Source organism: Hemicordylus capensis, chromosome 1 (assembly GCF_027244095.1).
Source record: "Hemicordylus capensis ecotype Gifberg chromosome 1, rHemCap1.1.pri, whole genome shotgun sequence".
Taxonomy (NCBI): Eukaryota; Metazoa; Chordata; class Lepidosauria; order Squamata; family Cordylidae; genus Hemicordylus; species Hemicordylus capensis.
In genome coordinates, this window is record NC_069657.1 from 52,161,916 (window position 1) to 52,185,075 (window position 23,160).

A 23,160-nucleotide genomic window follows, 5' to 3' on the forward strand; every position below is an offset into this window, starting at 1 on the left:
CCATCTACATGTGGGTCACAAATCCATCTCTCAATGCCCCTAATAATCGAATCGGCCAACACTAGGAGGCCCCCAACCCCTGGAGGAGTGTCCTCTTTACTAGAAGATATGGGCGCTTTATTTATTTATTTATTTATTTATTTATTTATTTATTTGATTGATTGATTGATTGATTGATTGATTTATATACCGCCCTTCCGATACAGCTTAGGGCGGTTCACAACATGATAAAAACAATTAAAAACAAATTAACAATTAAAATCAACTATTATTATTATTATAAAACCAATAAAACAGCTAAAAGCCCTGAAAATCAGGGCAACGATTTAAAACAGTTTAAAACAATTAATCATTTAAAACTCTGGAAGGCCAGGCCAAATAAGTACATTTTAGGGCTCTCTTGAAGGACAGCAATGATCCAAGGAAGCAGTCCCTTCTAAGGGAGCATGATGTCCTCCTTCCCTGAAACCTTCATTCTCCATGACAGCAAAGGAGCTGTCAACCTCTGTCACATCCCTGAGGGTCTCATCCACATACCTCTCTGCCTCCCTGAGTTTCTCCAGGTGAGCCACCTTGGCTTAAAGGGAACGAAATTGTTCCCTGAGAGCCAGGAGCTCTTTGCACTGAATGCAGACCCACGGCTTCTGCCCCTCAGGTGGTCATACATGTAACACTCTATGCAATACACTGGGAAGCACCCCATCCCTTGCTGGAATTATACCTTCATAACTGGTTTTATTGGCTATTTAGAATATATAGGTAGTTTACTTGAAAGCTGGGTCTTAGCTGCAGTTGCCAGCTAATTAACGGTTTCAAGCTGTGTCCTCCAAGAAAATTACTAAAGTGAAGTAGTACTCATCTTGCCCTCATTCTGGGTGTGTCCTTTGTGATGAAGGGGGGCCACTTGTGTGCCCCACCCCAAAACACACACTCACTTCCCTGCTAAACTCCAGGTAAAGCTTCTTCGATATGGGTTAGCAAAGTTCTGTTTGAAAAGCTCCGGGTAGCAAAGCACCCCTGGCTCAAGTCTAGTTTTCTCAAGAACTACTTCCAAAATGAGCCACCTCAGGGATATTGCCTCTCCCACATGGTGTGTGATTCACCTGCTGTCTCTCTAAGCACAACTGAAACTGAAATTGCTCTGTCAAAAACAAACCCCTAGCCAACCAGAAATCAAACCCTAGAAAAAACTAGCCATAACAAACTTACCTTGTCCTTCCCCTCTTGTTTTCTTGTTGATTTATTAATTTGTCTACTTGCTTGCTTGCCTTCTTCTCCATAAGCTGAGAGAGACCAAAACTCCAGCAGTCTCTCACACTAGGCTGGATATTTCAGAACTATTTCTATTAAATGTTTCATTTTGTCTCATTTTGCGCAGCAACACTTTTATAATCTATATTCCTTAACTGAATATGGTACTCCAGTAATGATTTCATCAGTATTTCAACAAAAGGTAGTGTCTCCTCTTCGTCTATTCCTTTCAGCACCAAGGCACACAGTTTGAATTAAGTATATTGCTCAATTTTTATGGTCAGCTCCTTATCCCAAACAAATTTGCAATTATAAAACTGCCAATTTAGACAATAATTCATCCTCCCTGTCTACTACATGCAATAAGGATGTGCATATGCTGATTGTGTGCATCCTTCCCCTCTCTCCCAGTACACCTTTTCCTAGTAATATGAGGGGGAGAGTCATTCCTCTAAATTCATTAGAAATACTAGTTTAAATTATTATTTCTAGCAGGAGCAGTCCAAATGGCCCCCGTGATTAGGAAAAGATGCCCTGGTGTGCCATGAGGTGGGAAGGACATGTGCACACGAAGCATAGAGTCAGGTCAGCAGGCAAAATATCATCCAAACTGACCCAAAATGGCAACCATAGAGACAAGTGGGCTGCTATTTATATTACCAATTTTGATCACTAGACTAAAAGAATTTGCTGCAGTGAATCCAGTATAAGAGTACACTGAACATGGTGTACTCAATGTTGTGTACTCCAAATGTGTCTGAGGATTGCCCCCTCCCCATTTTTCCTTCCAGATGATGTGACCTCAAGCAGGCCCTGAGGAAGAAGCCAAGAAAGTACCATCAGTGGTCACAGAACTTGACACACCCACAAATGCAGGGGAGATGGACATGAAGCTAGAGTCTCCCTTTGAAATCAAAGATTCAGTCTCTCTGCCAAACTTGAAGTACCCCATGGATGCTCCTCAATTGGGAAAGACTCCCAAGAACAGAAAGACTTGGGGTGCTGAAATTATTCTCCACCAACTAAGATCAAAGTCCTGTTGCATACCTATGGTTCCTCCATTCTTGGATATAATTTTTTTAGTTGCAGGCAATGCCACAGCACATATCAAGAAATCAAGTAAGTAAGTAAGTAATTATCTGCCTGTGTATATCAGCACTTCAACATCTTCCAGGGAGAGCTAGAAGGATGACTGAGGAAGCCTAGCTTGGCTCCTTGCTATTTAAGAGCTCAGAAAGGATCTAATCCATAGTGTCTTCATCTGCTATGCTTTCGAGACCTTCAGGTTTCTAATTAGTTGGGGGAGTGGGGTGTAACAGAAGTCCACTAAAGCTTGTCTGCTGCATTACTTGAGGAAGCAATGCAAAACCTTTTGTATGTCAACAGAGATCTAGTAGATGGACATGAGTAGGAGATTTGACAGACTTCAATAAAAATGAACTTATTTTAAATATTTTTCAAACAGCACTCATTCTGAGCCCTTCAGAGACCAGACTGGTGGAAAGTAAGTAATATATGTATTGAGTATTCATAAATCTTCAGACATCGGGCTCCTCTTCAGTGTCCTTCTTTTACCTACTTTATCTAAATGGCACTTTCTATAAGACAAACTACTGCTGAAGTTATAGTTATTTAATTTGTGCTTAATATTTTCCAGAAGTGTGGTTTTAATTCTTGTTTTCACCTTTACAGTATGCATGCATGCTATTTACTACCTGTGGTAATTAATATGAAGCTACGTTCCATCCTAAAGTCAGGTTCAATTATGGCTGGTTTTTACGCTGGTCTGTCAAGCAGTGAATCTGAATCCCAGTAAGCAGCAATGAGTGCCAAACATTTAACCTAAACTGCAAATGGCAACTGCATTCCAATGTTTTATTCTAAAAGGATGATAGAAGTCGACACGCTTACCCTGTTGTAAAATTTCAGTGTTCCTCTGTAGAGATAGGCCCTGACGCTCTTAGAATGAATTTTGATGGCTTCAGTGCAATTCACGATTGCCTTAGAATATCTTCCTTTACTTCCATAGTAAGCAGCGCGGCTTAAATATGCCTTTGCAAAAAAGACAAACATATATCATAACAAAGCTATGTAGGAAATCTCCAGGGGCTTGTGTGTGTGCATCATATTGCCATACACATTCATTAAGAAGGGTAAAAAGCTCAATATTTTCAAAACCTGTCTGTAATAATTTAATTCAGATTACTTCTCAGCCCTACCCGCACTCCGGAAGTTATCTTTAAGAGAAGAAACACTTCACTGAGGGTCAGTGACATGTTTCTGGTCTTACAGATCTCCAGAGCACAGGCAGAGCTGGGAAGTTTTGCTCGCTTGTGCAACAGAATGCACATAGAGCAACTGAAGAAGTAGTGCTTAATGTCCTATCGTAACCTCACAGTCCTTCCTTATGTGTGTGCTTCGTTAGTTAGGATGTCAGCCAATGTCTTCGCAGCAGTGGCCCACAGTCATGGAACTCTCTTCTTAGAGAGATCCAAATAGTCCACTCACTCAGTAGATGGTATCCAGACTAACATTGAGCTAGTGTAACGAACAAGGTTACGCACATACTCTTTCCTCTTGCATACCCACTGCTGTGTGTCCCCAGCACAGCTAGGAATGCTCTCACTTACGTCGGCACATCTTCCTTCCCTACTATCGGAAGGCTGCTCTGGAGGCCAGCCACTGTATTTGAGATGTCTGAATGCAACCTCTCCCCACCACAACACTATCAGGGTTGGGGAGCCCCCAATTTGGATTGGGACCATAACATGATGGAAGAAGAGGAAATGAGGGCATTTCCCCAATGTCCTCATGCAAATCAGAATCACACACACACACAAACCACGCACACGGCAATCTGCTGTTAGCCACAGAGAGGAAACCATACAGGTACCTGTCTTGTGCCTGTATATTTTCCCCTCTATGGTTAATAGCATCTAGCTAGTCTGGATGCCAGCCAGAATGTTGGGGGGGGGCAGAAATGTCCTGAAGACAAGGGTATATGCAGCACTGGAGGAAAAGAGAGCCAAGTGGAAAGATGAATTTCTGAACTATCCTCTACTTTCATGGTTGTGTGTGTAGGTAGACTCGCCTCCTAGTAGGTTGTACTGTTTAGTAGAAAATGAAAATAGTTGTATATTCATAACAAACAGATGTATTTGTGCCTCTAGAAAAGGGTGTCTTTAGATGAGGAAAACTCAGTTTAAAATAGGCTAACTGGAATGAACTTGTTTGCGAATTTTCAGACTTTTACTTGTATGACTTCATTTAGAACATCAAGATTATTTAAATTCTATTTCGATATCTTTAAAAATCTATATCACCAGTTTTACCTGGAAATGTGTTGGTGCAACAGCAAGCACTTTGTTGAAATCTAATATCGCTTTAGCTTGCTGAAGTTGCATTCTGCACAGCCCACGCTGATACAATGCATCAGCATAACGTGGATAAAGCTTGACAGCAGCGGAGAAAGCATCACTGGCCTAAGAAAATAGATAAATTTTACTGAATATTGCCTTTTAAAATAGCTAGGATATCAACATTTAAAATTAAAATTAAATTAATGCCAACCAAAAATTATTCGCCAACATGATGTGCAGCATTATGCTTCCATAACTCTAAACCCCAGAGCAGTTGCAGCCTCAAAATGTAACCCCAATGCTGGTTGTGCCAGCAGCATTTCTGTAGTTTTTATTAAACATGGGGGAAACTGCAGAAGCACTGCTAGTGCAACCACCTTTCTGACCAACTTCGGGGATGTTTTATGAGTCCACAGCAGTCCTGCAGTGCAGCATTACGGAAGCATAATACTGTTAGGGTTAGGGTTCATCCTGGGTCATCATGAGTCATCTTCTATAGTTTTTTTCAAACGTTTATTACTTATTTTAAATTATAGTTTAAACATATCATATTGAGGGAACACAGACACTGTATAATAAACAGTTTTTCCTTTTAAAACCCATCCCAACATCCCCCCCTCGCCCCAAGAAATTACAGTGCTAATGGAGGTAAGCAGAAAGGTTTTGTTGTTGTTGTTGTTGTTGTTTACACAGTCAGACAGGTGTTATTGACTGGTTTGTTTTATCCAGACATCGAGTCCTTCCCAAGGACCTGAGATGGCTGAATTTTATTATTAATGTTATTGCTGTTATTATTATAGATATTGTCACAGAATATAGGCTGTTCCCAATAATGTTGCTTTTTGTAATTGGCTGATGGTGATTTCTGTGGCCTCTATGGTGTTGAGGTGCTCTTCAAGTTGTTTTGGAATTGCACCTAGGGCGCCAATTACCACTGGGATTATTTTGGTTGTTGTTGTTGTTGTTGTTATTATTATTATAGCAATAGCACTTACATTTCACATTTTATATCCCGTTCTTCCTCCAAGGAGCCCAGAGCGATGTACTCCAATACTTAAGTTTCTCCTCACAACAACCCTGTGAAGTAGGTTAGGCTGAGAGAGAAGTAACTGGCCCAGAGTTATCCAGCAAGTATCATGGCTGAATGTGGATTTGAACTCAGGTCTCCCCGGTCCTAGTCCAGCACTCTAACCACTACACCATACTGGCTTATTCTTATTTACAAAGTGTTAAATAAAACTGATAATTTATAACAATCTTTCTGTGGAGGAAATCAAGAGCAGAACAAGACCAAAATGGTAACACTGTGATCCTGAGCATTAGTAATGCTTTGCCAGATGGTGTTTATTTTAAAAAATGTACAATTGGTACTAATTTGTGACAAGAGATCAATTTATATTTGCTGAAGGCAGTATTTTATGTGGGCTATGCTATTCTTCCAGCTTTCAAACCACAATATCTTGCTGCTGGGGAAATACAATTCCTTTCCTTCTGCAAGTTTGCATGGCAACTGTAATTCCAAGTGCTGTATAGAACATGGTGGTGAAAATGTCATGGATTTGAACTGGGTTTTAATTCCTTCCTATGCCAGTGCCATTTTTTACTTTTTAAAAGGTTATTTTATTTCTGCTACTACTGCATTGGTATCTTGTAGAAACTGACACTGATCTTCTGTAACACTTGCGCACAGGAGCACTTGTCTAAATCTTTATTATTCTTATTTTTAAGAGCTAATACTTCTAAGAATACTCTCTCCCCACACCATTTTGGGAACTTTGCTTTTTAATTATTATCACTACTTTAGTCTTTTCCAGGATCTACATTACCCTCTTCATTATCCTCTTCGGACCCACTCTCCATTTTGTCCGAATGCAGACAGGAGAGTGGGATGGGAGTGGAGAGTGGGACCATGGGCCCACTGGATTCCACGGTTCCACGTTACATGCAAAAGCGGCCATAGACATTTGTGCCATAAAAATAAGCTTTCAACAATCAAATGAGATTGTTGAATTTCTCTCTGTAGAAATTCACTCTACCAAGTTCTTTGCTTTTCTGTGCTACCTTATAAAGCATTGCATTGATAACCTTGACATCAGCTTTTACAAATAACACACAAGCAATCAGATTGTATTATGTTATATGTATTATCTGTTATAGCATTAGCAACCACTTGATGTTTATGCCTCTGGAAAGTTTACAACCTATCCTGAAGATGAAGAAACCTATTTGTAATCTTGTTGGTATACTCTGAATTTAAACCGCCATGACAAAACTGAATGCTGAGCAAATGAAAACACAGGAAGGCATCATGCATGCCCCTCTCCCCCTCCCCTATCTGTGGGAACAAGGAGTGGTTTTTAACAAGCTTTAAAGACTTCAGCAAGAATCACAGGCATCAGGACGCTAAAAGTAACACAATCGCAATCCAACTTTGGGTATGGGCGTGCATCTCACTGGTAGAACATCTGCTTGCATGAAGAAAGTCAGAGGTTCAATCCCTGGCATCTTCAGTTAGAGCTAGGAAAGACTCCTGTTTGAAACCTTGGAGAAGTTGCTGCCAGTCAACGTAGATAATACTAAGCTTGATGGACCAATGGTCTGAAGGCAGCTGAAGGCAGCTTCCTATGTTCCTGAGCTTATTGAATCCCACGGAGAAAGAGAAGTCACAGGGGCAGAGCTGTAATTGAACATACGGGTTCCAAGAACTCGTGTGCAACTGCCGTCGGGGCTGCTGCATTTGCCATGATGGGCATTGCCCCTTTTCTTCTCGCCATGCATGGCAGTGGTAGTGCTAGCAGTGACAGCAACAGCCTCCCTAAGGGAGCAGCCTGAGACAGGCTGCCCTGCTTCTACACCCCCCCCAACCGTCCCCACCACCACCGTGCACAGTGGGGAGGATCCTACTTTGGGGGAGTGGAGGGATCATGTTCTCTATCTCCGTATACCACCCCCAGCATTGCTGGAGCAAAGAGACGCTGCTGGAAAGGGGTTGGGCCTCAGGAGAGACTGGTCAGTCTGGGGATCCCGGCGCTTCAGAGAAAGGCTGAAATTGGAATCGTTCAGGTCAGCATTTCCTCAGTTTCTTTGTTTTTATTTATTACATTTATAAACCATCCCATCCAAAGGCTCTGGGTGGTGTACAAGAAGTTTTAAAAGACACAAAAACACACACCATTTAAAACACAATGTTAAAAATAATTTTAAAGCAATTCAAAAGCATTTGAACCCAATTAAACTGCTTTTTAAAAGCAATTTAAAAACTTTGGAAGGCCAGGCCAAGTATGTAAGTTTTTAGGGCTCTCTTCTTTGTGGGGAAAATCTCTTGTATTCAGGCTGACTTAGATTCCATCTCCACAATTACTTCAGTGTCTGATGTGGAGGTGTCCAGAGACTCCTATTGTGTGGTTAGGTTGGATCAGTTCCAGTTTGTGACTCTTGAGGATGTGGACGAGCTGCTTGGAGCGATGCAGCCTACCACCTGTTCTCTTGACCCTTGCCCGACATGGCTTATACTATCAGGCAGGGAGGTTGTTGTAGAAGGCCTGGTAGAGATCATAAATGCTTCTCTGAGGGAGGGCAGGATGATTTCCTGTCTTAAGGAGGCACTTCTGAAGACGCCTGCCCTGGATCCCTCATAGTGGAGTAACTACAGGGCTGTCTCCAATCTTCTGTGGCTGGGCAAGACAATTGAGAGGGTGGTGGCTTCCCAGCTTCAGACAATCTTGTAGGAAACCGATTATCTAGACTCATTTCAGACTGGATTTTGGGCTGGATATGGGGTGGAGACTGCCTTGGTCAGCCTGATGGATGGTCTCCAATTGGAAATTAACAGAGGAAGCGTGACTCTGTTGGTCCTTTTGGACCTCTCGGCAGCTTTCGATACTATCAACCATAGTATCCTTCTGGAGCATCTGAGGGGGTTGGGACTGGGAGGCACTGCTTTGCAGTGGTTCTACTCCTATCTTTCAGGCAGGTTCCAGATGGTGTCCCTTGGAGACTGCTGTTCCTTAAAATCTGAACTTTTGCACGGTGTCCCTCAGGGCTCCGTATTGTCTCTGATGTTGTTTAACATCTACATGAAAACACTGGGAGAGATCATTAGGAGATTTGGAGCAGGGTGCTATTAGTATGCTGATGACACCCAAATCTATTTCTCCATGTCAACCTAATCGGGAGAAGGCATGACCTCCCTAAATGCCTGCCTGGAAGCGGTGATGGGCTGGATTCAGTCTCAAACTGAGACTGAATCCAGATAAGATGGAGGTACTCATTGTGTGGGGTCAAAACTCGGGAGATGAGTTTGGTCTACCTGTTCTGGATGGGGTCACATTTCCCCGGAAGGAACAGGTACGCTGTCTGGGGGTGCTTCTGGATCCAAGCCTGTCCCCGGTGTCCCAGTATGAGGCAGTGGACAGGTACCTTCTTTCAGCTTCAGCTGATATGCCAGCTGCATCCATTTCTTGAGATAAACAACCTCAGAACAGTGGTACATATGGTGTTAACCTCCAGACTGGTTTACTGCAATGCGCTCTATGTGGGGCTGCCTTTGTATGTAGTCCGGAAACTACAGCTGGTTCAGAATGCGGCAGCTAGGTTGGTCTCTGAGTCATCTCAGAGAGACCATATTACTACTGTATTGAAAGAGCTACACTGGCCGCCAATATGTTTCCGGGCAAAATGCAAGGTGCTGGTTATAACGTATAAAGCTCTAAATGGCTTGGGCCCTAGGTATTTAAGAGAATGTCTTCATCATGAGTTCCACCGCCCACTGAAATCATCAGGAGAGGTCCGTCTGCAGTTGCCACCGGCTTGTCTGGTGGCTACCCAGGGACAGGCCTTCTCCGCTGCTGCCTCGAAGCTTTTGAGCACGCTTCCTGCTGAAATAAGAGCCTCCCCATCTCTGACAACAGACACATCTGTTCACCCAGGCTTTTAATTAAATACCCAGGCTTTTATTAATTAAATAATAGTTTAATTAATTAAACTATCAAATGTTTTAATAGTTTTAACATTGTTTTAAAATATTGTTTTAAGGTTTAATTTCTCTTTTGTCATTATTTGTTTTAACTAATGTTTTAACTTTTCTGTTGTTTTTTTGTTGCAAACTGCCCAGAGACATAAGTTTTGGGTTGTATAAAAATATGTCAAATAAATAAATAAATAAATAAATAAAATAATATGGTCTCTCCGGGTTACCCCCGAGACCAGTCTGGCTGCCGCGTTTTGAACTAACTGAAGTTTCTGAACTACATACAAAGGCAGCCCCATGTAGAGCGCATTGCAATAGTCAAGCCTGCAGGTTACCCAATGATGCACCACTGTTTTGAGATCATTCTCTTCAAGGAATGGACACAGCTGTCAAATCAGCCGAAGTTGATAGAAAGCGCTCCTGGCCATAGCCTCCACCTGAGATACCAGGGTGAAGCCTGGATCCAAGAACACTCCCAAGCTGTGTACCTGTTCCTTCTAGGGGAGTGTAACCCCATCCAGCACAGGAAGATCTAACTCATCCCTCAAATTCCGATTCCCCACAATGAGCACCTCCATCTTGCTTGGATTCAGCTTCAATTTATTTTCCTTCATCCAGCCCATTACGACCCATAGGCAGGCATTTAGAGAGTGAATGCCATTTCCTGAGGAGGAGGAGGAGGAGGAGGAGGAGGAGGAGGAGGAGGAGGAGAAGAAGAAGAAGAAGAAGAAGAAGAAGAAGAAGAAGAAGAAGAAGAAGAAGAAGAAGAAGAAGAAGAAGAAGAAGAAGAAATGGATTTGGTTGTCATCAGCGTACTGAAAACACCCTGCACCAAATCTCCTGATGACCTTATCCAGCTGTTTCATGTAAATGTTAAAAAGCATTGGTGACAGAATGGAGCCCTGGGGGACTCCATATAATAGCTCCTGTTTTGAAGAGGAACTGTCACCAAGCTTCACCATCTGGAATCTGCCTGAGAGATAGGAGCAGAACCACTGCAAAGCAGTGCCTCTTATCCCCAGTTCACTCAGGTGATCCAGAAGGATACCATGGTCAATGGTATAAAGTGCCACTGAGGGATCCAAAAGAACCAACAGAGTCACATTCCCTCTGTCGATTCCCTAGTAAAGGTCATCCATCAGGCCGACCAAGGTGGACTTAACCTCATAGCCCGCTCTAAAGCCAGTTTGAAATGGGTCTAGATAATCAGTTTCCTCCAAAAGTGCCTGGAGCTGGTTAGCCACCACTCTCTCAATCACCTTGCCCAAAAATGGGAGATTGGAGATCAGCCTATAACTATCCATCACTGAGGGATCTATGGAAGGCTTTTTAAGAAATGGTCTAATCATTTCCTCCTTCAATCAAGGAGGCATCTCACCCTCCCTCAGCGATGAGTTAATGATATTAGCTAGGCCATCTCCAACAATTCTCCTGCCAGATAGAAGTAGCCAAGTCAGGCAAGGATCCAGAGAACAAGTGGTAGACCGCACCGCCTCAAACAGCTTGTCCACGTCATCAGGCATCACAGATTGAAACTATCCAGCCTAATACCGCAAGAGAGATTGCTGGACACCACCTTAATAGAATGCAGAAATAGTGGAGTCCAAATCGATCCATATATCAAAGATTTTGTCCACAAAGACTTGATTAAAAGCATCACAGCAGAACAAAGTCTCTGGGGACTGATATGAAATGACCGAATCAAACTCCTCACAACCCGGGACAGCTCTGCTGAACATGAACCTGCAGATACAATGCACACAGACCAGATTTATTTATTTATTTATTTATTTGCCACACGCACCGCTTCTACATAAACCTTCAAATGGGTTCTATGCTGCGTCCTGTCAATTTCAAGCCGGGTTCTCCTCCACTTGTGCTCCAGTCGCCTTCCTTGCTGCTTCAGACCTCACAACTACTCTGTATACCAAGGAGCCACTCTTAAAGCAGGTTGGCAGGGACGCTTAGGAGCAATTGTGTCTACTGCCCTGGTGGGTTCCCTATTCCAGCTTCCCACCAGGGCATTGACAAAATCACTGGCAGGACCAACATTAAAACCCACCCAGGCTTTTTGAAATCCTACTGGGTCCAGCAGCCATCTCGGGTAGACCATCTTAAAAGGTCCTCCACCCCTGCAGGGCTGGGTTGTGGCTGTGAAATCAACCTTAACCAGGTAGTGGTCCATCCATGACAATGGGGAAACCACAGGATCCCCCACCCACAGAACACCCCCCCCCAATCCAAACAGAAGACCAAATCGAGTGTGTGGCCGGCAACATGATTTGGTCCTGAAACTAGTTGGGAGAGGCCCATAGTTGTCATGGACATTATGAACTCCTGAGCTGCACCAAAGTCAGCCTCACAATGGATATTGAAGTCCTCCAGCACTAAAAGTCTGGGTGATTCCAACACTAACTCAGAGACCAGCTCCAGCAGCTCAGTTAGGGAGTCCATTGGGCAGTGGGGCGGATGGTATACCAACAGAATCCCCAATCTATCCCTAGTTGCCAGCCTCAGAATGACATACTCAATATAAGTCAACTGTCACACAGGGACCCTGGTAAGTGAGATGGTATTCTTACGGTTCACAGCCACTCCACCCACCCACCCACTTGCCCTAGCCGGCTCCACAACAGAGTAGTCTGGTGGGAGAAGCTGGGCCCAAACTGGGCCAATTAGCTTCCCCCATACAGATCTCAGTTATACATGCCAGGTCAGCTCCCTAATCCATGATCAAGTCATGGATGATTTCAGTTTTATTCTGAACCGACCTGGCATTGCAAAGGAGCAAGGCTAGGTTCTGTGTTGGAACTGCTCCCCGAGGCCAGAGAACTGACAGGGCAGCCATAAGTGGAAACAGTTACTAAGTTACTAGTTTCGCTTCCCCTGTAATGGCCAACTGCTCTGCCAATGCCAATTCTTCTATTCCCCACCACAACAGTAATAGCTGCCCCAGAGCTGCCGGACGCACCTCCTGCATCACCCTGCCTAAGAGAACCCAAATGCATTACGACAAAAGGCCTGGCACAATCCAATAAAAGGAGCACTAACAAAATTCAACCCAGACCTCCAACCCCACCTTAATATAACTTCCCCCCACAGACCCCAGTCCCACACCAAAGGCCCAGCTCCAAAGGCAGTCCGCCAGCCCCTTTGGTGGCCACTTGCAGGCAGTCCGCCAGCTACACCATCAGCTTCTCCTCCAGTGTGCCTTCTTCCAATTTATGCTCCCAAGGGCTCCAGAAATCTCCCCTCTCACAAAAGATCTCTGGTCCTCAGGGACAGGAGGAAACAGTTAAGCAGTCAGGTAGAAGGCACATGTGGAACAGGAGAGCAATCAACCTGCAAGCATGCTTGTCTTCAGAAGGTCCAGAGCTGCAAAGAAAAACCTCCTCGGCCGAGTCAGAAATGTGCAGCCAGGGCGAGATGACTGTTGTTTGTTAGGAGAAATCAGGGAAGCTGACAGAATCTACCCCCACTCCTGTCTTCACCCTTCCAACCTCTCAAACGTTGTGTCCCTGGAGTTATGTCTCCAGGGACAGAAGAGATGGCCAGGGCCATGTTCCAGCAGTCCCCTAAGAAGGATTTTCACATGTCCAGAAGGCAGGGGCTGTGTGTGTGTGTGTGTTCCATTCAATTGTGGGGTGTTGGCCCAAACATGGACTGCCTATGCCCTTCCTATGCCACTAAGAAGACTCTCCAGCTTAATAGGGCCCTACCCAAAAGGGTAGGCCAACATATCATTCACAGGAATAGGGATGTGCACAGAATAGCATTTGTGTTCCATTCCAAGCTCAGAAAGGAATCCAAATGCCTGGATCATTCCGTCTGAACAAGCGGTTGAGCCGGTTGTTCCGACAGAATAAACCCCATTCTGAGTTGGAATGTTCCAAGTGCCATTTTGGAGTCCAAAATGGTGTTCTGCTGGCCTTTGCACACACCCCGCAGCCATTTGCGTGGTGGCACTGACCACACAAATGGCTGCCATGTGTGGGCAGAGGCCAGAAAAGCACCATCTTGGACTCCAAAATAGCGCTCAGAATGGAAGCTTAGAACAAGCCCTTCATTTGAAGGGTGTTCTGTTCCAAGCTTAGAATACTCGAAATGGTCCAGTTCTCAGTCAGAATGTTCTGATCACGAACCATTCTGCATATCCCTACACAGGAGCTTGTTTCATTGCTACTGTAAATGGAGCTTGCTTGGCTTTATAAAGCCCCTTACTTGATTGCATGGCTAGAAAAGGACCCACAGGTGCAAAAGTAAGGAGCCAATACTCAGGAGACCATGACCAATAGTTCCTCTTCCTTTCACCTTCAGTTCAAGTCTAGGAGGTAGACCCAGCCTTAATAATGACCCAAGGGAGCTGGGGAGTTAAGGTACCTTTTCCCCCTATCTTTCTTGATTCTGAACTTCCAAGGGACCAGATACTGTCCTGAGCTGGGTTGGAGGATCTCACAGCTAGGAGCCGCTAAGAGTTATGACTGATGCTTTATTGCCCCTTGGGAACAGTCCTCATATAATCTCCTCTCCACTTCACTTACTAAATATCCTTGGAGATGGACATGCTTAGAGAAGATTTAATACATTTTTGACATATAAGAATTTAATGTTGAGTGTCTTAAAAGCATTTCAGTGCTTAAATCCCCGCTAACTGGGCAAAGAGGCACCTTTTATCGTGGTGATTCTCTTTATTTAGCAGGGGGAGAGTAACTGGCCCTATCCACCCCCAGCACAGTACCTCCAGTGACTGTTGCTGGTGTCTATCTTGTGTTGTGTTTTTTTTAAGAATGTGAGCCCTTCGGGGACAGGGAGCCATCTTATTTATTTATTATCTCTCTGTGTAAACTGCCCTGAGCCACTTTTGGAATGGCGATATAGAAATTGAATTAATAATAATAATAATAATAATAATAATAATAATAATAATAATAATACCTTGAAGAGCACCTCAACACCATAGGGGCCACAGAAATCACCATCAGCTAATTACAAAAAGCAGCTTTACTGGGAACAGCCTATATTCTGCGACGATATCTATAACAATTGACAATAAAATTCAGCCATCCCAGGTCCTTGGGAAGGACTTGATGTCTGGATAAAACAAACCAGTCAATGACACCTGTCTGACTGTGTAAACAAGAAATAATAATAAATCATTTCAACTCCATGATTAAATATTTCATTCACAGTGCTTAAAACCACAAAACCAGAAGTATACCTGTAATAAAGAGACTTGTTCCATGTGGCAAAGACCTATAAAATAATACATCTCTGCAGCTTCAAATGAAGTAGACGCTGTTTTGGTAGGTAGAAGCTTCAAGGCCTGTTTAAAAGCAGCCACAGCATCCTGCCATAAAAAGTGCAAAACATGGTTAAATAATGTTTGCAATCCCAATAGTTGCCCCATACTCTTTGCTGCTGCTCAAGAAGACAAAGTCAAATTTCTCTATGACATCTTGCTTCCATCTTTCAAAAAAATAAAAACAACCTGTAGATTCTACACATATGTTTAACAAAATTAAAATAAGCAAGACAAAGGGATAAAACTTCTACAGGCCAGACCCTGTGTTAGATAACTCAGCCTTTTATATGGCTTTTATATACCACAAAGGGATTGTCAGTTCACTAGATTGCATCCATTCCTTCTCTCATCTCACTCCTCTTACTAAATATCCTTGGAGATGGACATGCTCAGAGAAGATTTAAGACATTTTTAGACATTTAATCGACGAATGTTGAGTATCTTTGAATTCTCAATTTAGCATCCTCCACGCTTCACTTTCCCATCTTTCTCTGGAGGTTATTCCTGAAGATATCACTCCATATCCTCAACCTCCAAAACCAACCACCTGCTCAGCACATGCCATCCGAAATTTAAGCACCACCACCACTCCACAGCCATCTCAATACCTTGTAAACAAATAACAGCCTCCAACACATTATACTAAGGGTGTAAAGAAATCAGTTAATACTAAAGAGGCTAAGGAATCTACACCACTTCATGTTCCAGTAGTGTGACTTCCCTAAAGTTATGACTCTGGAAGATCTTTCTTATTAACCACAACTGTTTTATTAACATGCTCAACCAAACAATTTCTACATTTCTGCTGTGGAGCTCAGAGAGAAGGCCTCAAAAGCTACTTTACTTTTTCTTTCTCTTTTCTGTGCATCACACTAAAAGCATTCCCATTGTAACTGTTAACCCATTCTTTTCCACTGCTTCTATTCTTAGCAGAACTGCCAAACCATTCATTTTTATTTAAGAGTTTCAAATATGGGGTGGATGAGAGGGCTCACAGTTAATTTGCTGGTTCCTCTTTGGAAGGGAGGTAGGGCAAGCACATTTGAAAGAATGCACTCCTTAGTAAACATGGTGTCTCCATGCCTTTGCAAGCCACACCAGTGGTGTTTAAAATGAAGCAATAAGCACATGCCATGAAAGCAGTGAGGCAGCTCACTACATGAAATGTAAACCAATACAACAAAATAAACCTTAACTCTAATAAAACCTGGATAGTACGGATAAGCTGCAGCCTGCAGAAGCTTCTTCATTCAAGAGTTTTAAGAATAGATGGGATACATACCTGGGGGCGGGGCGAGGGCGGGGAATAGTTTACCTATTGGCAGTTGTCACAGACCAGACTTTCCAACAAGAGGTAGTGACTCTTCTTTTGACTTCAATATACAAGGTTGTGATTTACTGTGTGAAACTAGAGGAAGTGTACCTGATTTCATCCAAATGACAACCAAACGGTTGTCACTTTTCTACATATCCATCCCTGTCTCAAAATCCAGGAGTATCTGGGACAGACTAGGCACTCCCCTTTCCAGGTTATAAATTAGTTACTACAGCATTTTCTGTCATTAGTCAAGGCAGAAAAACAAAACTATTTGGGTGAAGGAAATTATGGCAGAACAGGAAACCAAATATTAATTAAATCTTATGCCAGATGTCTATTTTTGCCATGCTGTTTTTTTCCTAGGCTATAGAAGGTTTGAACAAGGTTCTACTATTTGCTGGGTTGTGTTGTTTTTTTAACCCTTCAAAGCTACAAAAATTTAAAATTGTTTCCTTAACCTTGTATTTTTTGGCTTTCATTTGGATTTTTCCAAGGAGAACAATCATGGAAGCCTCAGGCTGCTTTTTGCTAGCTGCAAGTGCACACTCAATAGCCTTATTATGATTCTGACAAAATGACTGAACAAGTGCTTCCTGAACAAGAGAACATTCAAGGGATCCTGCAAAGATATTTAAAGAAAATACATTATAGTCCAAAGTATATTTTGTATTCTACACTATAAATTTAGATATAATATACAGTTGCAATAAACATAAATATGTAGTTTTGAGTTTAGTTCAAAATGACAAATAGCCACATTAACCCCCCCCCCCTTTTTATATGATAGCCTTTTACAGTCTGCAAGAAGCTGCCAGTAGGTAGTGGGGGAAATGATAGCCTCAAATTAGATATCTGTTAAACCTGACAGACTATTATAATGCCTTACAAGATAATCAGCTAAGATCTAGGAACCAACTTGGTGCTGCCCTCTAGAACTGAAGGGAAACCAATAGTCTTAGAAGGAGGCTGTTTTCCTTTGACATTTCCTCTTTCTCTCTTCCCATGAGTGTGTACATATGGGATCATGACAAAGTTCATTTGTATTCATAAGAGCCATGCTGGATCAAACCAAATGTCAGTGGCTGACATTACATGGGCTGACATGTCCCACAGAATACCACAGGCAGTTTAGCACCACCTGCACTGCTGAGGACAACTAAACAATATTGAGGTGTCGCACAAAAATGCTTTTGCACTAATATATCCCCTCCAAGGAAGTCTCCATGCTCCCCTCCCAGAGAAACAGGGACATCTCCCCCTGTACCCCCTCCCCCCCACCCGAATATGTGCTTGTGCAGGACTATAAGGGTGCAGGGCTCCTTGGGAGCCACTGGTGTCATCACTGTCAGAAGAAGCGCTGCCATAGCATGGTAGGGCAGGGCATTTAAAAGGATTTAAATGCTCTTTCCCTGCTGAGGGGGTGTGGAGCACTCCAAATATGCACAATCGCGCTCGTAATTCCCCCTCTGACATTGTGGCCAATCGTGGCAGCTCCGCTGATGTGCCAACGCTTTGCCCACAGTCTGGCCATGGAGCTTGCTGGGATTGTCCTTGGTGGTCAAGCAGCAGAGAAGGGCTACCCTCTCCTGGAACTGGAGTTTGGTGAGCATGGAGATGTTTGACAAACATCTGTGGCACAATTTGGAGTTTTGAAACCGTGAGTTCACCAACCTCCAGTTTCGTGTTACATATGAACTGGAAAAAATAAGCTCCTTTGATCCCAGTCATAATTTCATAGTGATGTGCACTATGGGGATGTTTCATAGGGATGTGCACGGAACCGGTCCGGAGGCCATGTTAGAGGCCTCCAAACCGGTTCGGAATTGGGCCAGTCCGGCGGTCCGGCAGGGTGTGTGTGTCTAGGTTTAAGGGCGGGGGGGTAGTACTTACCCCTCCCACCGCTTTTCCCCCTCCGGCGCTCCACTTCGGAGCAAAGTTTTTGGGGCGGCAGCGTTCCTCCCTGCCAACCCTGCCTCATCATTGGCTGGAAAAAGGGGAAGTTGCCTCCACACATTTGCCCGTTGCAGCGCGCGTGCGTCCACCACCGCCGCGCACTGGACACATCACATGTTGCGTGTGCATGCAATGTGTGATGTGTGTGGCGGAGGGGTAAGTACTCCCCCCCCGCCCTTAAACCTAGACACACCCCCAGTGCCGGACCGCACCTCCGTGGTTCCGTGCACATCCCTATAGCGCACAACAGCACAAAGAGAAAAAGTGTCTACCTTGGCCTATTTCTGCTACTTGGTGTATGCAGAAAGTTGCAAGCTCATAATTCTTCATCTCTAGTAAATACTGTCCCCTGTAAAAAATAAAGCATTTTAACAGATATGAATTGCTTGCTTACAATATCTAAGGAACTATGCAGTTCAATGTTTTAAAAAGTCAACATTTAGATATTTTAGTACAAATATTTACAAATACTTTCGATTTTTAATTGGTCAGACATTCCATTAGCTTGCACCCATACTAATAGTAGTGCCAAAATAAAATGGCACTTTCCTAGAATGGCCAAAATCCTGACTAAAAGACATGGCCAGGAAGAAGCACCTGCACTGCAGAAGGCTTCCAGACTACTGCAGAGCAAGCACACATGCAGGGCGATGAACTTCACCAATCCTTACTTCCCCCAGAAGTGCCCTGCATCACCGTAAAATTACAATATAAAAACAAAACAAAACACTTTCACAGAATAAAAACAATTAAAAACAATTCACAGAGTGAAACAAAATTATTTCAAAGGATAAAAACAAACAGTTTTAAGATTATTTTTAATTAAAAGCCTGAGAAAACAGGTGTGTCTTAAGGGTCTTTTAAAAAGCAGTCAGAGATGGAGAACTTCTTGTTTTGACAGAAAGTGCATTCCAAAGCTCTGGGACAGCCACAGAGAAGTCCTGGCCCCAAGTCACCTCCATATGAGCCAGTGGCAACAGTAACCAAACCTCCTCAGATTATCTTAATAAGCGGCAGGGTTCATGATAGATAGATATAAGTTTATTCGGTCACTGACCAGCAAAACAGGGTTCATGACAAAAAAGGCGATCTCTTAAATACCCTGGACCTATGCCGTTCAGGGCTTTATAGGTAATAACCAGCACTTTATATTTCATTCGGAAACGTATCAGCAGCCAATGCAATTCTTTCAGAATCAATGTTATATGGTCCCTTCGTGTTGTCCCAGAAATCAACCTGGCTGCCACATTCTGTACCAATTGTAGTTTCTGAACTATGTACAAAGGCAGTACATGTAAAGTGCATTACAGTAGTCAAGCCTGGAGGTCATCAGTATATGTACTACCATTTTTTTTTTTGCTTGTTTGTTCATATACCGCCTTTCATAAGACATCCCAAGGCAGTTTATAAAAGTTAAAATACAATAAAACTCCATAAAATCACATATAAAACCTTAAAATCACTTAATAAAAACCATCACACACACACACACACACACAAACACACACACACACCACCACCACCCATTTAAAAGAAAAAGTAGGAAAGCTGAAAGACCCAAGAGCCTCTAAGGGGTAAAAGCCTGAATAAAAAGATCTTAGTTGTTTTTTAAAAGCAGTCACAGATGTCAAAGAGTGGACATTCACTGGGAGAGCATTCCAGAGCCTGGGGACAACAACAGAGAAGGTCCTGTCCAGTGTGCACGACAATTCAACCTTTCTCAACACTGGCACATGGAGCAAAGGCCCTTCTGATGACCTTGTTGGGCAGGCAGAAATCTTTAGGAGCAGGCAGTCCTTCGGGTAACCAGGAACCAAACCATTAAGGCTTTTAAAGGTAATAACCAACACCTTGAATTGGATCCAGAAACAAATTGGCATCTAGCACAGCTCTTTCAAAATAGGTTTAATATGCTATGAGAGAGCAGTTTCAGAGAGAACACAGGCACCTGCATTCTGTACCAACTGAAATGTCAGAATATTCTTCAAGGACAGCCCCATGTAAAGCACATTGCAGTAATTCACCATTACCATTGCAGTAAAGCACTCCTGGCCACCACTTCCTCCACCTGAGCATCCAAAAGCAGAGCTGGGTCTAGCAACACGCCCAAGCTACACACTTGCTCTTTCAAGGGGAGTAAAACACCATCCAGAACAGGCAGATCTAAGCCATCTCTCAGGTCCCGACCCCCACACAGTCAGTATCCCCATTTTATTTGGATTCCGTTTCAGTTTGTTCAATTTCAATTTGTTATCCCTCATCCAACCCATTACCGCCTTCAGGCAGGCATTTAGGGAAGTTATGCCATTTCCTGATGAAGGTGATAGGAAGAAACAGATGCATATTGATAACACCCTGCACCAAATTTTCTCTTGATCCCTCCCAGCGGTTTTATGCGGATGTTAAAGAGCACTGGAGACAGTATGGAGTCCTGTGGAACATCATACAGTAACTCTCACTTTGCAGAGCAACAGTCTCCATGCAATACCATCTGAAATCTATTAGAGAAGCAGGAACGGGACCTCTGTAGAACAATCCTACGTAATCCCACCTCCGTCAAGCTACCTAGAAAAATACCATAGTCGATGTTCTTGGAAGCCACCAAGAGATCTAAAAGGATCTGTAATCCTGCGTGGTATGGACTTATCTTTGGTCTGAAATAAACATCTCCTCTGAATGCTATCTGCACGTTGTCTCGCTCTCTTAATAATATGCCAAGAATAATCCCTATTCAGCAATTGTACCTCAAGCATCCTGGCAGATTTCTTGTAATCAGAGTCCAGGGTGTTGTTTCTTTTTAATCTGAGGAACTGCCCAAAAGGTAAATTATCTTTTAAATAAGATGGATGAAATGATCTATAATGTAAATATGTATTACGGTCAGTCTCCTTGGTATACAATAATACAGAAATACGATGGTCAAATCCAATATGTACATAGACATCCAGAAATGAAACTCGGGATGAACTTATATGACTCTCAAATTTAATCGTTTCATGAATGTGATTAATCCATTCAATAAATGCCTGGACCTTCTCTTTATCCGAAAAAATAATAAAAATGTCACCAATGAAACGCTTATACAAAAGCAAATTATCAAAAAATCTATTGTTATCCTTACTGCAAATAATATGGGATTCCAATCTTCCCATGAAGAGATTAGCCAAAGATGGGGCAATAGGGCCACCCATCGCCACACCCTGAATCTGCAGTAAAAATTGTTGATTAAATCTAAAGTAATTCTTCTCCAAAACTATATCCAATAATCGTAACAAAACCAAGTGGGAGGATTTTTAACATGTCTGGAGTCAAATGTGTCTTCTGCCACTGACCTAGCCTCATCATGAGGTATATTAGTATATAATGATGTAACATCCATTGTAAGAAGCACAGATCCTGCTGGCACTAACTTATTCTCAACCGAACTAATGAAATCTGTAGTGTCTCTAATGTATGAAGGAATTAATTTAACAAAGGATCGGAGTATATTGTCCAAATATTGAGCTAAAGGTTCAAGCAACAAATTATTTCCTGATATTATGGGACGTCCTGGTGGAGGAAAACCTGTCATGAATTTTAGGCAGAATGTAAAAAACCGCTACCCTGGGATAATCATTTTGTAAAAATCTGAACAGGTTCATATCTATATATCCCATATTCAACCCCTCTTGTAAAATTATTTTAATAATATTACGAATGTGATTTGTTGGATCATGGGTATCAATGAATATGCTACACGATCTGACAGTAGCCTTTGAACCTCCTGAAAATAGTCCTGTACATTCATAATAACTAGAGCACCACCTTTATCTGCCTTTTGAAAAAGATAGTGCCAGATAGTGGCTGATTAGGAGGTTCAGCGGCTGAGAATGACTGAGAGTGTTATAAAACTGGAGTAAGACAGCTTGGTCAGTTCATCCAAGCAGGCTTGGGTGTCAGCTTTGGCAGCAGTTTGTGAACCGTTGCACGTTTTGGGTAATTATCTTTGATGTAAACATATGAATTTCAGTACGTTGTATAAATGTTTTCTCTCATGTTTTGCAAATGTTTTCTTTTATGTATGGTTTGTGTTTTGTATTTATAAGGACTCTAACTCCCTTGGAGAAATCTAAGAATGTTTGGATACAACCTACACTCCCTTTGGAGGAATTGAGGAAACATTTTTGGAGGATATTTTGAAGAACTCTATACACCAGGGAGGATGTAAAGTTTATCATGTTTGGGACATAACAATTGTTCTTTCACTTCTGAGGAAGGTCATTGGGAAACAAGGACTTATCGTGAAACCTTGTCAAGTGATTCATGTATATGCAGTGTTTTACTATAATAAGTGACTTATATTAATTAAGTGATTCAAGAAGTTCCATTCATACGTATATTGGCATTCTTTCTATTTCTTGCATTGGGTGGTTTTTTTTCCCCTTTGTTATTTTGAGCAGTACCACTCTCCCCTTATATTTTTTTATTTTTTTCTACAATACTATCTTCAGCGGTTAGGCGTCTCATCCTCAGTTTCTTGATGACCACTTAAGGTTAATTAGCAGTCTTAATTGCCTGTCAAGGTAGTGATAGTCATAGTCCCTTAGGACAGTGCTGCGTTGCTTGCAGCCTTCTGTGGGGACAGATGTGTGGGTTTTATGAATGTTGTGGAATCACTACCAGATAATCTGTTAACAGGTAAGCAACCTGTTTAGCTGGATAGTGATTCCAACAACAATCATAAATGTGGGTGAATTACGAGCTACCTCTCTGGAGGAGGGGGCTGCAAGCTATGGTAACACCCTCTTTAAAACTACCCTGCTGAATTCCATGGCTGCTGCAGATCGATGGCATAGTGTGTGATGAAGGTATGGTAAGATGCTCAGGAGGCTGCTCTACATATGTCTGTAAACTTAATTCCTGACAGATGCACAGCCGAAGTCGAGTAGGCCCTTGTGGGGTGTGCCTTAATCGTGCTTGGAGGAGTCTTGTTCTGCATTTCATGACTTTTTTATCACCTCGACAGGCC

General features: G+C 42.7%; 1 protein-coding gene across 1 annotated transcript in view; it reads right to left on the reverse strand.

Annotated features, from left to right (window-relative positions):
• The window catches only part of TTC6 (tetratricopeptide repeat domain 6), a 196,944-nt gene that overhangs the window by 24,361 nt on the left and 149,423 nt on the right, over positions 1-23,160 (reverse strand). The window contains exons 23-27 of the mRNA XM_053269433.1: positions 18,425-18,501; positions 16,658-16,818; positions 14,798-14,926; positions 4,584-4,733; positions 3,163-3,303 (exon numbers count right to left, since the gene is read on the reverse strand). Coding sequence (XP_053125408.1) covers positions 3,163-3,303; positions 4,584-4,733; positions 14,798-14,926; positions 16,658-16,818; positions 18,425-18,501 — 658 coding nt within the window. The remainder of the gene's footprint in view (positions 1-3,162; positions 3,304-4,583; positions 4,734-14,797; positions 14,927-16,657; positions 16,819-18,424; positions 18,502-23,160) is intronic.